Below are 13,975 nucleotides of genomic sequence, written 5' to 3' on the forward strand. Positions count from 1 at the left end.
CAATGTCTTGGCTATTGTGAATAATGCTGCAAAGAATATGGAGGTGCAGATCTCTCTTCGAAATAATGATTTCATTTCCTACAGATACCCACATATGGGATTGCTGGATTACATTATAGTTCTATTTTCAGTTTTTTGAGGAACTTCCATCTGTTTTCCATAGTGGCTGCACCAATTTACATTACCACCAGTAGCGCATGAGGATTTGTTTTACTCCACGTAAATGTTTGCCAACATTTATCTTTTGTCTTTTTGATAGTAGTAATTCTAACAGGTATGAGGTAATATCTCATTGTGGTTTTAAGTTTCATTTCCTTCATGATTAGTGATGTTGAGCATCTTTTTTATGTACCTATTGGCCATTTGGATGTCTTCTTTGGAAAAATGTCTATTTATGTCCTCTGCCCACTTTAAAATCAGATTATTTATTTTTTGGCTATTGAATTAGATGAGTTTTTAAATGGCCTTTTAACTCTTGTTCCTTTGCTACATTTTTTTTTACTATAGTTGACACATAATATTATGTTAGTTTCAGGTGTACTACCTTTGTTGTGTTATTAAATGTGACTTTTGTTGGTCGCCTTGTGAAGGAAGAGACAGCTGTGTTTTTATTTATTCTTTTAAAATTCTCAGAATACAGCTTTAAGAAAAACTTTTAAGCAGGACTTAGTAAGACTTTAAAATATAGATATAAAGTGGATTTCCCATCATAGACTTGGGATGGTAGCAAAACCCTTGGGGTTATGGTGCAGACTATCCTGAGGACAAAGTGACTTAAGTGAAATGCCTCTGCCAACTGAAAAGTAATCCTGAGTAAGTTGCCCGTGATTTATCTGAAAGGTATGCTTGTTAGCTTGCAACACTTGTTAGTGTTGTGGAGATGAGGGAAGCCTTTATATTTGGAGACTCCGGATTACCACACAAAAACCTGTACATGAATGCTTGTAGCAGTGTCATCCATAGCAGTCCAAAAGTGGAAACAACCCAAAAGCCCATCAACTGGTTGACTGGATGACAACTGTTGTGTATATGTGCAATGGGATATTATTCAGCCATAAAAAGAATGAAGTAGGGATACACGCCACAACACGGATGAGCCTTGAAAACATGAAGCTAAGAGAAAGAAGCCAGTCCTAAAAAACCCATGTAGTCTCTGATTCCATTATATGAAATGTCCCAAAATGGCAAATCCACAGAAATGGAAAGTTGATTAGTGTTTGCTAGTGGCTGGGAGAGATGAAGGAATGGGGAATGACCGCTAATGTGTATTGGCTTTCTTATTTGGGGTGCTGAACAATGTTCTAAAATTAGTGGTAGTGGTTGCACAACTCTGTGAATATACTAAGTACTACTGAATTTTACGCTTTAAACAGGTTAAACTTATGGAATGCAAAAAAATCCCAATTAAAATATGCATTATGACCGAATAACAACAACCACCACCAGAGTGGGGGCTACTTGGGCTGTTTGGCTGTCATTTGAATCCTTCGAGTCCTGGGGGTTAGGCTTAGGAAGGAAGCATGTGTGTGCTTAGCATGCCCATGGCTGGGCCTGAGGGGCCTCAGGATGCTCCCTTTTGTGGAATGACTGAGTGAAGCTCCCTGGGACAGCAACTATGAGGGCTTTATGACAAGGAAAGAATTCTTAATGTCCTCCCCTACTACACATAGCCTTCCCTTATCTCCTTTTCTCCCCCTCTTAGTTAGCAGTAAATGAGTCTCCTCCCCAAGGCACATTTTTTTTTTTGGGCATGCAAGCTCATTCAGTCACAGGAAAAGCAGCTTTTGGGTCTCTGAGCAGCCATACTGGGTCTTGTGCCGGTCAAAGAGTTTGCACAGGGCATCCATATAGAGTGCATGGTATTTGTCCACCACTTCCTGGCTTGGTTTTTCAATTTTGGGCACCAGCAAAGGCTCCCCAACTGCAGATGGGAAAAGAGAAGGAGCAAGTGTTAGATCTTCTCTTCCTTTAACCTCCTTCTTCCCTGGGCCAGATCCTCTCACTTGCCAAGTCCACTCCCAGATTCTCCCTCTCTGCTTCCCTTTTCTTTGGTGGGGGTGGGATGGGGAGGGCTGAGGTTGAGGTCAGGAAAGAGCTGAGGGGGTCTTGGGGCTGAAAGCAGCACTTACCTACAGTGACAATAGGCAGCGAGTAGGGCAGAAGCCCACTGGTGCCTGGGTAGAAGCCTCTTCCATAGAAGATGCAGAAATAGAAACCAAAGATTCTGCGGAAGCAGCTCTGGAACTTGTACATCCAGCTGTCCTTATGGAATTGCACCTGATCATATACCTCAGTTTCTCCAAATGTGAAGGTGGGGACCAGATGAGCCCTGAAGGAAAACCCCGAATTATTTCTCAAACATGGGCTAGACTGAGACCCACTCAGGAAGAACATTTGCTCCTGGCCAGGGTCCCAGCTATATAAAATCCCTGCAACATAAAGGATTTCTTCTTGCACCAAACAGGGCTCCCATATTGACTCTCTCTCGTCTTGAAATGTTCAAGTCCGGTGAGAATGCTGTCTCTGGTCCAGGATCACAAGGGTGAGATACGGGGGTGGAGGGAAGGAAGAGGGTTTTGGGCAGAGATCCCCAGAGACCTGTATCATGTTAAGAAAAGTTTCCAGAAAGTGTCATGCAGGGAAATATCTGACTCTGTTTCTACTAGTAGGAAGCATAGAGATGACGATAATATCACACAGATGCATATATTATGATATGCCCATCCCCCACAGGAAATATGTATAAAGTATTCTGTCCCTTGAGATTACAGAAGAGAAAATTTGTGTCCCTCTCGGGCCATAGATAGAGAGTCAGGCTCCTGAAGTCCTCTTGTGAGAGGAGAGTACAGAGAGCATGGCCTCTCTTATACAAATCTTTGTGAGTTACTAGGTATCTCTCTGCATTCTAATATATGTTGCCTTCTTGGATCCTCACAGCAGAGACAGTGCAGGGCACAGTAGGGGGGTAGTGGTATTTTCTTTATCTTACAGATCCACAAGCCCAGGTTCTGAGAGGGAAAGTTCACTGGGCAGTCAGTGATTGGCACGACCTGGGCTAGAACACAGGATTCCTTCCTCCCTTCTCAGAACTTTCTCCCCTACATTAGGTTCCAAACTGACGAACAGGCCACTCAGGCAAGGCCCTTGGATGAACTACTTTTCTCTGAGTCTGTAATAAGACAATCACCTCTGTGTTCACTGGCCTGGCCTCCTGACATCATGGTGCACCCCACAGTTCCCATCTTGGCACCTGCTCTTTACCTCCTATCTTTACCCCTCAGTTAGAGTGGGTAATGATTATCTACCACTTATTGTGTGCCAGACACATTTGTTGTTTTATTTAAACCCCACCATGGCCCTATGGAGGAGTTACAATTATTAGAGCCGCATCATGAAAAGGAAAACACCAAGACTCAGAATGGTTAAGTAATCTGTCTCAGAACGCACAGTAAGTTATGGAACCAGGGTTTCAGATCAGGGTCCCTGACTTCAGCTTCTGCGCACATCCTCACCATACTGTACAACCTGCCCCTTGCACTTACATTAACAAGCAGATACAGATATTGATTTTGCTAGAGGTGATGTGGGCGTCATCTGTATATATTTGGGAGCCCTAGCCAAGCCCCATGATAATGAATCTGGGCTTCTGGTTTGGCTTTCCGAGAACTGGTCTGGCTAGTTTAAAAGGAGTGGATGACATTAAACCTTTAAAAAATGCTATGGCCGGGGCGCCTGGGTGGCTCAGTGGGTTAGGCCGCTGCCTTCGGCTCAGGTCATGATCTTAGGGTCCTGGGATCGAGCCCCGCATCGGGCTCTCTGCTCAGCAGGGAGCCTGCTTCCTCCTCTCTCTCTGCCTGCCTCTCTGCCTGCTTGTGATCTCTCTCTGTGTCAAATAAATAAATAAAATCTTTAAAAAAATGCTATGGCCATCTCCCTTGTGCGCTAGTAAGTTCCAAGAGGGTAAAACTCATGTCTGAGTCATTTTGACATCATGTAACAGGTGATGCTGCTCAGAGAAGGCCACGTCCCCTGCCCTGGGAGGAACACTCACCCATGCTGGAGGGCTGTGCGCACAAACCCCTTGCGCTTCTGGAGGATGAGGTTGGTGGTGTTGGGCACACTTTGAAGGGCCTCTCCCACCCCTCCTACCACGATGCCCACGAGGTTGCCAGTGCCGTGGCTTAGCAGGTAGTCGATCGCTGGCTGACTCACGGAGCACACACCTAAGAGGATCAAGGAGCAGAGAGAGGAGCAATATAAGGAGGGGTGGAAATGGCTGAGAGAGAACACCCTCTGCTCTACTCCCCATTGGCCTGTCTATGCACCCTGTGTTCCCGTAAGTCTCGGAAGGAAAATCAATGAGATGGGGACAAGGGTGGGGAGAAAATGGCAAACCCAACATGTTTCACTTGGAGGCAATATCTCCACTTCATAGGAAGCGCTAGGTTGAAACTATAGTGGGAAGATTTCCAGTGGAATAACCAGAAGGATTTTCTGAATTTCAACTATAATCTTACTCTTTTCTTTTCCTCTGTTGCCACTAAATAGCAAAAGTTATTCTTTACTGAGCATATACTCTGTGGCAGACACTATAGCGAATGCTTTCCTTGTATGCTCTCATTTAACTGTCACACCAAATCTGAGGTTGGTCTGTTATCGTCAGCCTCACCTTACAGATGAGGAAAGTGAGATGGGTAACTTGCTCAAGACCACACAGTAGGTGGCAGAGCTGGGACTCAAACCCAAACAGTTCAGCTCCAGAACATATGCTTTTAACTACTATGCTCTGATGGGAATGGGTGAGAGGTGGTTGAGAGGTAGGGGATGAGCCTTAAGAAGGTGTGTCTCCCAGCAGAAAAAAATGGGTCAGAAGCTCCAGTAAGTATGGTCCAAAGTACCTTTGGCCATGAGGTACTCCCTGACAAAGGGGATCTTGAAGAACCAGGACAGTGTGGCCAGGTGGGGAGTGATGCCTGGGAAGACCTTTGAGAAGCCTGTGGCTTCAGTGCAGAAGTTGCAGAAGGCTCCAAAGGTCAAGAGACCATGAGGGTGAACCCCCATGAGATAGTTGTGCTCCGGCGACAAGTCTTTAGTCTTCTGGATCTGCAGTCATGGAGAGAAGTGCCAAACGTGGTGGAATGAGATCACGTGAAGAAGCAAGGCTGAAGATGTTTCAGGGATCAGGGTGTTCTCTAAAGCAGAGCTGCCCTTCCCTCTTTCTTTCCTTCCTTCCTTCCTTCCTTCCTTCCTTCCTTCCTTCCTTCCTTCCTTCCTTCCTTCCTTCTTTCCAAGATTTTATGTATTTATTGGACAGAGAGAGACACAGCGAGAGAGGGAATGCAAGCAGGGGGAGTGGGAGAGGAAGAAGCAGACTTTCCGCAGAGCAGGGAGCCGACATAGGTCTCAATCCCAGGACCTTAGGGTCATGACCAGACTGAGCCACCCAGGTGCCCCTAAAGCAGAGCTTTTCAACTGCTAGGCCATGAGGGCGTTTCAGGGGGCCAAGATATGGGTCTCCTCAGCCCCTGGAAAACCAGGTAGGATCCGGGCCAGCTAGAACTGCTGGACCTCTTCCCTATGGCTGGCTGCAAGTAGTTTCGGCCATTTGGCTCAGTGCGCCTTACGCATGGTATCGGCAAGCTCTGGTCTAAAAATCGGGGCAGTGTTAGTTGTCTACTCCAAAGAATGCTCTGAGGATCAGCATAGCAGTACATTTCTACATTGTCTTCCTGTTATTTTCTCCACCCAAACCCCTTCCGGTTTCTGCCCGAGTGTCTGCCATTGAACTTGAAAACCCTGCCAAAATATCACCACATTCTGTGAAGCTTTTCCTTACCCCTCCTCTGAACTACTTGTGTACTCGTACCAAACTATAAATACATACTTGTCTGTCCTTCTTATTAGATGGGAGCACCTTGCTGACAGATCACATCCTACTCACTTCTCTGTACCTCTAACATGTGGTAGGGTAGGCTTTCAATCAATGTCTGTTAAACAACTGTATTTGCGTTTCTGTCTGTGTCATCTGGTAGGTCATGCTAAAGGCGTCCAAAGTATGCTGGCAGAGCAGCGAGTCCCCAGCTGCAATGTCAGGTTTTGAAGTATGTCTAGGCTGCACTGAGACTTCTCTGGTAGTCTTGTTTTCCTTATGGACAACCTTAGTAATTTGGCATAAATGCCTAGTATCTTGGGAACTGTGGGGGATGCTGGGAAAGAGACACTTACCATAATGGGGAAATAGTCCCTGATGTGGGTCCAGACACACCAGCTCCTTACCCAGGCTGAACGCCTGCCACCTGAGACAGAAATATCAGTGGGGGATGGTGTCTGTGTGTGGCAACCCCATCCCTCCCACTCTTTTGGGGCTTTCCTAATAGCATGGAGGGACCATGGCTCTGCTAGAGAGGTAGAAAAGGAAGAGACCCCAAGACAGTCCTGGCTGGCCCAGGTCCTGTGACTCTGAGAACTTGGATGAGAGGCCTGTGGCATGGTGAGTGGGACTCCCTGGTCATAGGTTAAGCTGGAACATTCTTAGGCCATGTTCTTTCTAGGTCTATGGGTCTTACCTTGCTCTGGAGTCTTCCAGTCCAGGAAAAACCAGGTAAAGTACAGCACTGGCAGTGGCCACAAGGATGTAAACAGCAAGGAAATGAATAATGGCTGCAAGATCCAAACTGATGAGGGAGCAGGTCAGGTCAGAATTGTGCTGCCAACAGAACTTGCCCAGGTACACCCCCCCTTAAGAGCCCTCTGAAATACTCAAGGCTCTGGTCATGGCCTTCTGCACAGTCCAGCTCCTGCCCGTCCAGCATCCATGTCTGCTTGTCCTTCAGATATTTCCTTTATCATCTGCCATATACCAGCCCTATTTCTAATTCCCCATCATCGCTGTCCACTCACCATCCCTCTACTCCTGCTCCCTGCCTGCCACCAGCACAAGCAGGCAGGCGAGTGGCAGGTAGAGGGAGAAGCAGGCTCCCCGCTGAGCAGAGAGCCTGGGGTAGGCTCCATCCCAGGACCTTGGGATCTTGACCTGAGCCAAAGACAGACACTTACCAGACTGATCCACCCAGGTACCCCCCGCCCCATTTACCATTCTTATCCTCTTGCTCATTCACCATTCCTTTCATTATCACTATCTCCCTACAAGCTACTACCCCAGCCCCTCCCAGAATGGAAAACTCTATGGTTTAAACACAGGCTGTACTTCTCCAAGTCCGTTATTCTAATGCTTCTTCTGCCCCACTCCCGATGCTTCCTTATGCTTATGGGCGTATCATGCCTATTCCTTGGGCTTCATTTCCCCTTTCCAGATTGTGAGGGTTAAGAAGTGGCTGAAATTAGCCAGATCTATTCATATCCATCATGACCCTGTTCTACCCCTCTGCCTGTTCTCACCACCACCTGTGGCTCTATCTCTTCCTTCTCCAGGACACTGGTAAGACTCAAGACTCCTTGACTTTACTCTGTAATACCATCTGAGATGATCAAAAGTTAGACATGAGACTTCCCATGAGCATGAAATTCACCCCAGATCTGGCCCTGGCCTCTGACTCTGGCTTCTTGCTGTGCATTGTAGGATCAGTACTCACATATGGCAAGGTAGCTCAAGGGCCATTGCAGAAGTATCAGACTCTGGAAGTGCGTAGGCTGCTTGAAACAAGGCATGTTGCTCAGGAACCCGAGGAAGACAAAGATCCCAGAACACTCTTCCAGACAATGGTGCCACCAAGCCTCTTGAAGCTTGCTGGATAGTGAATGTATATGGTCAGGAGGATTTTCACGTGCCCTTTTCCTTCTTTGTCCTGCCCCACACCTACGACCCACTGCAAGAGGCAGGCTTTGGAGTACCAAGGACTGCCCTATCAGGTGTGAGCCCTGGGCCCTGACCATTTGCCCTTTGACTCTTTCCTGAGATTATGAAGACATCAGGATGAAGAAAGGTAAGAAGGATTGCCATCTAGTCCTAGGGACTCAGAGAGTGAAAGAAGGGAAATACCTTTCACAGACCACTCTCTGAGACTACAGGGGTTGTGATCTCAAGGAGGTGGCGAGTGGGGAGGGAGCTCTGGGAGGTTTGTGGGGTGGGGGAGGACCTAAGATTAGCTTTTTGTTGAGACTATTGCCCTCAGGCAGTCTGGCTTGGGATGTCCCCCTCTTTTAACTAGCTACTACAAAAACTTCAAATACATACAAAACTAGGCAATGAAACAAATTTTTATCTTTGTGTTTATGTTTTTTGTTCATCTTCAATAATTACTAATATTTTGCTATACTTGTTCCATATATTGCCCCGATTTTTTTTCTTGAAGTATCTTAAAGCAATTCTAAGATATCATGTCATTTCACCCCTAAATACTTCACTGTGCATACAAAAATAGGAATGTTTTCTTCCAAAGTGATGCCACTATTACCCTTAACAAATTTTGTAATTCTTGAATAATACCTAATATCTAGTCCCCATTCAAATGTCTTTTTACAGTTGGTTGATTTGAATCAGGATCCAAACTAGTATTGCTGATTGTATTTGAAAGTTATGTCTCTTAATTCTCTCTCTCTTTAATTTTTTTTGGACTTTTAAAAATTTATTTGACAGAGAGAGACACAGTGAGAGAGGGAACAGAAGCAGGAAGAGTACCTCCAGTATTCCAGGAGGAGTGGGCAAGGGAGAAGCAGGCTCCCCGCTGAGCAGGTAGGTAGCCCCAGACGGGACTCGATCCCAGGACCCCAGTATCATAACCTGAGCTGAAGGCAACTGCTTAACGACTGAGCCACCCAGGCACTCCTCTCTCTTTTTAATTTTTCATTATAAAATAAAATATAGATACAGAAAACCAGCTAAAATAAATGTATGGCTTAATAAATTATTAGAAGACTAATACCTTGCAGCCACCCCTACATCAAGAAATAAAACCCCAGAAGACTCTCATGTGTCCCATTTCAGTCATAACCCTCTTCCTCCTCCACAAATAACCATTTTTTTTTTTTCAAAATTGCTTTGGCTAGCTGGGTTCTTTGTGGTTCCATATAAGTTTTAAGGTTGTTTATTCCAGTTCTGTGAAAAATGCTGTTGGTATTTTGATAGGGATTGCATTAAATCTATAGATTGCTTTGGATAGTTTAGACATTTTAAAAAAGATTTTATTTGAGAGAGAGCAAGAGAGAGTGAGAGAGAGCATGAGATCGGGGTGAGGGGCAGAGGGAGAAGCAGACTCCCCACTGAGCAGGGAGTCTGATGAGGGGCCCGATCCGGGGACTCCAGGATCATGACCTGAGCCAGAGGCAGATGCCTAACCAACAGAGCCACCCTATCCTAACATTTAAAGTAATCTTTTCTATGCATTTCTATGGCTTTATTATCATAGTCTTACCCATTAAAAGAATTGATAGGTTCCTAGGGACGGCTGGGTGGTTCAGTCGGTTAAGCATATGCCTTTGGCTCAGGTCATGATCCCAGCATCCTGGGATCGAGTTCCACACTGGGCTCCTTGCTCGGCAGGTGCCAAACCTGCGTCTCCCTCTGCCTGCCACTCTGCCTGCCTGTGCTCTCTCTTTCTCTCTGACAAATAAATATGTAAAATCTTTAAAAAAATGAAAGAATTGATATATTCCTTAAATTTTCCTTTTTAAACTCTTTATTTTGGAAAGTTTTAGACTTATGGGAGAGTTGCCAAGAGAGCATGGAGTCCCTGTACCCTTCGCCCAGCTTACACTTATGTTAACATCTTATGTAACCAAGGTAAAGATATCACAGGTAAGAAACCAATACTGGTACATTGCTGTTAACATCAGAGTTCATTTGAATTGCACTAAAATTTTCTCCTAATGTCCACTTTCTGTTCCAGGATTCTACCAGGTCTCACATTGCATGGAATAATCATGTCTCCTTAGTCTCCTCCAAGCTGTGATACTTTCTTGATCTTTCCTTTTATGACCTTGGCATTTTTTAAAACTTTATTTTATTTTTTCACTGTTCCAAGATTCATTGTTTATGCACTACACCCAGTGCTCCATGCAATACGTGCCCTCCATAATACCCACCACCAGGCTCACCCAACCCCCCCACCCCCCTCTCCTCCAAAACCCTCAGTTTGTTTCTCAGAGTCCACAGTCTCTTGTGGTTTGTCTTCCCCTCTGATTTCCCCCAATGACCTTGGCATTTTTGAAGAGGTTAAGTCTGTTTTCATTTACAGGTTCCTCCTCCATCACTTTCTTTTTCTGACGTTATTTATACCTTGAAGAGTCCACATTTGACCTGGAGAATTTTCCACAGCCTGGACTTTGTTTACAGCATGCCCATGGTGCACTTCAGTAGGTTCCTCCGTATTTCCTGAAGATTGGCATCTGGATTCAAGGACTGGATCAGACTCAGCTTTGAGTCCTTTGGCAAAACCTAAATTTGCTTTTAATAGAGAACAATCCTCCTTCCCACCGTCTTTTTTTTCCCATGTCATTGGTCTGTTGAAGACTGTTCTCCCTTAGAGTAAGCCAGTGTTCCAGGCCTCAGTGCCTGCTCTACTAAGCAAGGGTGATGGTGTGGGGCCTTGTCCCTAAGTGAGTCCCAAATACAGGCTAAAATGAGAAGGGGAAAACAAAGCCCTCATTCCTCTCGCTGACTCCTGTCTCTTACCGTGTTGTAACTTCATGCCCAATGAAGCAAATGGAATTGTAAGTTTGTTTTTATTTTCGTTGGTTTTTTGCTTTTCACACCTGAAGACTGTATGCTTCTAAAAGGGTAGGGACTATACCTAATTTGTCAGGGCCTCTGCCCCTAAGGCCCTTATTATTGAATGAATGATCAGTGAGTGAGTATCTTAATTCGAGATCTTGTGATCAGGATGGTTTCTTTTTTTTTTTTTTTAAGATTTTATTTATTTGTTTGACAGAGAGATCACACGCAGGCAGAGAGGCAGACAGAGAGAGAGAGAGGAGGAAGCAGGCTCCCTGCTGAGCAGAGAGCCCGATGCGGGGCTCGATCCCAGGACTCTGAGATCATGACCTGAGCCGAAGGCAGTGGCTTAACCCACTGAGCCACCCAGGCGCCCCCAGGATGGTTTCTTATGGGTAATGAAATCACTGGAGTCCTAGGGAGTAGTGTAACCTGGAGACCTGAGAGGGGGCCAAGAAGCTGTGCAGAAATTGAAGATAAGAGACACATTACAAAAGGGAAAGGAAGAATGAGAGAAAGGAAAGGCAGCTGCTGACCTTTGAGTTGGTTTGGCAGAAGATGGGGAGGGCCCTCGCCACTCCATGTCTTTCTGCTGATTGGATACCAGCCTGGCCCTTGAGCAAAGGCTAGCACTCAGGTATTGCAACATCACAGCCTACATAGGTGTTGACATCCTTGTGGTTGAGTGTGGGGACTAGCCTCTGGTAATATAGGGGAGATTTAGCCTTCTGTCTTTCCATAATAGAATTTTCTGAGCCAATATCAACTCCCTCTCCATGTTCTCTCATCCTTCTAACTTACCTTTTCCTGGGACTTCTGGATTAACTTTTTTTTTTAAAGGCTTTTTTGTAATTTATTTATTTTTTTCATTTAAATTTAATTAGCCAACATATACTACATCATTAGTTTTGATGTAGTGTTCATTGATTCATGAGTTGCGTATAATACCCAGTGCTCATCACATCATGTGCCCTCCGTAATGCCCGTCACCCAGTTATCCCATCCACCCACCCACTTCCCCTTCCGCAACCCTGGATTAACTTTTAATAATCTGTGCCTCTGCAGTTTTCCCCCTCTATTTCCTCCCATTGTTTCTGAGAAAAAGGTGGTAAGTTGGCGAGAAGACACTCAGGCTACAGTGCTGACCCATACATATATTTTTCCTTGTAGCAGCAGATCTCATCCTTTATTTTAGTGTTTAAAATTTATGGACTTCCATATGATAATAGTAGTATTTTTAATATTCATTGATTGAGAAATATGGAATAAACTCAAGCACAAAGAGTATATACCACGACAGTATATACAACATGTCATTTGGAAAAAATATGTGCAAACATATTCATTCTAGACAATGCTTGGGTCATGTGGAAATTTCTAGAACTTTTGTAATAATTAAGTTACTCCTCCCCTCCACTCCCCAGTAGTTTGCCACCTACAGTCTGGAAACAGTGGATGTTCACTTTATTCAAAATGGAAATTAATTTATTGTTTTTCCTGATTATATAAATAATCCATGTAAATCACAAAGAGTTCAGACTACTCAGGAAAGCATAAAGGGAACAAAAGTCACTCATAATCTCATCACCCAGAAATAACCAGTTAATGTTAACATCCTGGTGTTTCTCTCTCTTGACTTTTTTTCTGTACAAACATAGACATAGATATGGTGTCACTGAAGAGTTTGGGCTCCAGAGTCCAGCATATCTAGGTCTGTTTCCCAGCTCTGCCACTCCAGTGAACCATGGCAAATTACTTACCCTCTTCCTGCCCAGTTTCTTTATCTGTAAGAAGACAAGTATAATACTACCTACACCCTAGGGTTGTCGTGAGGATAAAGTAATTAATGTAAATCACTTTGTTCAGTGCCTTGTTCATATATATACTTATATTTAAAGCTCAGTGTTATTATGTATAATTTATTAACCAAAAATGGAATCATAGTCTGTGTACTGTCTTGTAACCTACTTCTTCACCTAGCAGTATATTATGGGCATTTTTCTTTTTTTTTTTTTTTAAAGGTTTTATTTATTTATTAGTCAGAGAGAGAGAAGGAGAGAGAGCACAGGCAGACAGGGTGGCAGGCAGAGGCAGAGAGACAAGCAGGCTCCCTGCTGAGCAAGGAGCCCGATGTGGGACTCGATCCCAGGACGCTGGGATCATGACCTCAGGCGAAGGCAGCCGCTTAACCAACTGAGCCACCTAGGCGTCCCTATTATGGGCATTTTTCATGTCAATTTCCTTCTCTGACAACATATATCACATTTCATTATATGGATATGCCATGATTTATTCAACTAATCTCCTGTTAGAGAGGAAGCACAAGTTTTTAGACATGCTTTTTCCATTATCTGGTCAGGCTTCTAGGTCTTCTACTGGTAGGTGAACAGAAACCGTCATGTACCTGCAGATTCTTCAGTGACACTGCACAGTTTCCTGCCTTCTAATACCTTTTAGGATTTACTGATACATAAGTGGGATGCTTTGTTAACCTGGGAGGTGGTCAGGGACCAGGAAACCTGGTCAACAGAATCAGCCTCTCTCTCCAAGGAGATGATTGGGTCTGAAGAGAGGATTTGACCTTTTTCTCCGAACAACTCAGAAAACACAGTTTCATGAAGGTCCTTCCAAATCCTACTAGACCCAGTGGGGCTGCTGCTTAACTTCACCTCAACTCCCACTCAGGGAATGATTAAATGTAAGCCAAGTCCGGGGCTGTGAGAACGTGTCGAAAAATGGGGCTCGTAAGCTGTGGATTACTAATCAGCCTGTATCCAGGAAAAACTGGGGTAAGATACCTGTTTTATCAATATGTTGGTTTCTATGATTTTGTAGTATTTTCTCTTATTTTTGAGAAAAAAATTAATCTAGTCCCACCTGAACTAAGGGTGAGAGTGATTGCAATTTTTTAGGCCAGAGACTTTCTTGGTATGTGGGTAGTCCTGGTCACCCTGAATTATGTCAAAGAAAATGGAATGGTGGCCAAAAGAAATTAGGAAACCTGGGAATGTGAGAACTCGATGTTAGTAAGCATACTGATCCTTTCTTCTCTCTCTCTCTCTCTCTCAAACGTGACTTTACAGAATTAATCATAAACCCTTGGCTAATGATACACTCATTGTTTCATGATGTTCCTCTTTTTGATCTTATCTGCCTGTATTTATTGATTTGTGTTTTTCCAGTAGGGATTTCCCTCTTGAGCACTGCACATGAGAAGTAAGGTCTTGTCCCTGGGTCACAACTCAGCAGGTAATTGTCTGGTCTTGGCCTTCACTTCCTTTCCAGAGGCCTGAAGATACCTTCTTG

At 44.5% G+C, this 13,975-nt stretch overlaps 1 protein-coding gene and 1 long non-coding RNA gene across 2 annotated transcripts; one reads left to right on the top strand and one right to left on the bottom strand.

The window, feature by feature from the left end:
• Positions 1-590: 590 nt before the first annotated feature.
• Positions 591-7,810, bottom strand: AWAT1 (acyl-CoA wax alcohol acyltransferase 1). Its single transcript, XM_047716853.1, has 7 exons — positions 7,593-7,810; positions 6,567-6,674; positions 6,226-6,296; positions 4,899-5,103; positions 4,052-4,223; positions 2,130-2,329; positions 591-1,921 (listed from the first exon to the last, which is right to left on the bottom strand). Exons 1-7 carry the CDS (start codon positions 7,666-7,668, stop codon positions 1,767-1,769), a joined length of 987 nt encoding a protein of 328 aa, XP_047572809.1. The 5' UTR covers positions 7,669-7,810; the 3' UTR covers positions 591-1,766.
• Positions 7,811-7,842: 32 nt separating this feature from the next.
• Positions 7,843-10,426, top strand: LOC125092406 (uncharacterized). Its single transcript, XR_007124896.1, has 3 exons — positions 7,843-7,943; positions 9,649-9,754; positions 10,194-10,426. It is a non-coding gene; the product is annotated as an uncharacterized LOC125092406 (long non-coding RNA).
• Positions 10,427-13,975: the final 3,549 nt, after the last annotated feature.

The sequence above is a fragment of the Lutra lutra genome, chromosome X, assembly GCF_902655055.1.
Source record: "Lutra lutra chromosome X, mLutLut1.2, whole genome shotgun sequence".
In the NCBI taxonomy this organism is placed as follows: Eukaryota; Metazoa; Chordata; class Mammalia; order Carnivora; family Mustelidae; genus Lutra; species Lutra lutra.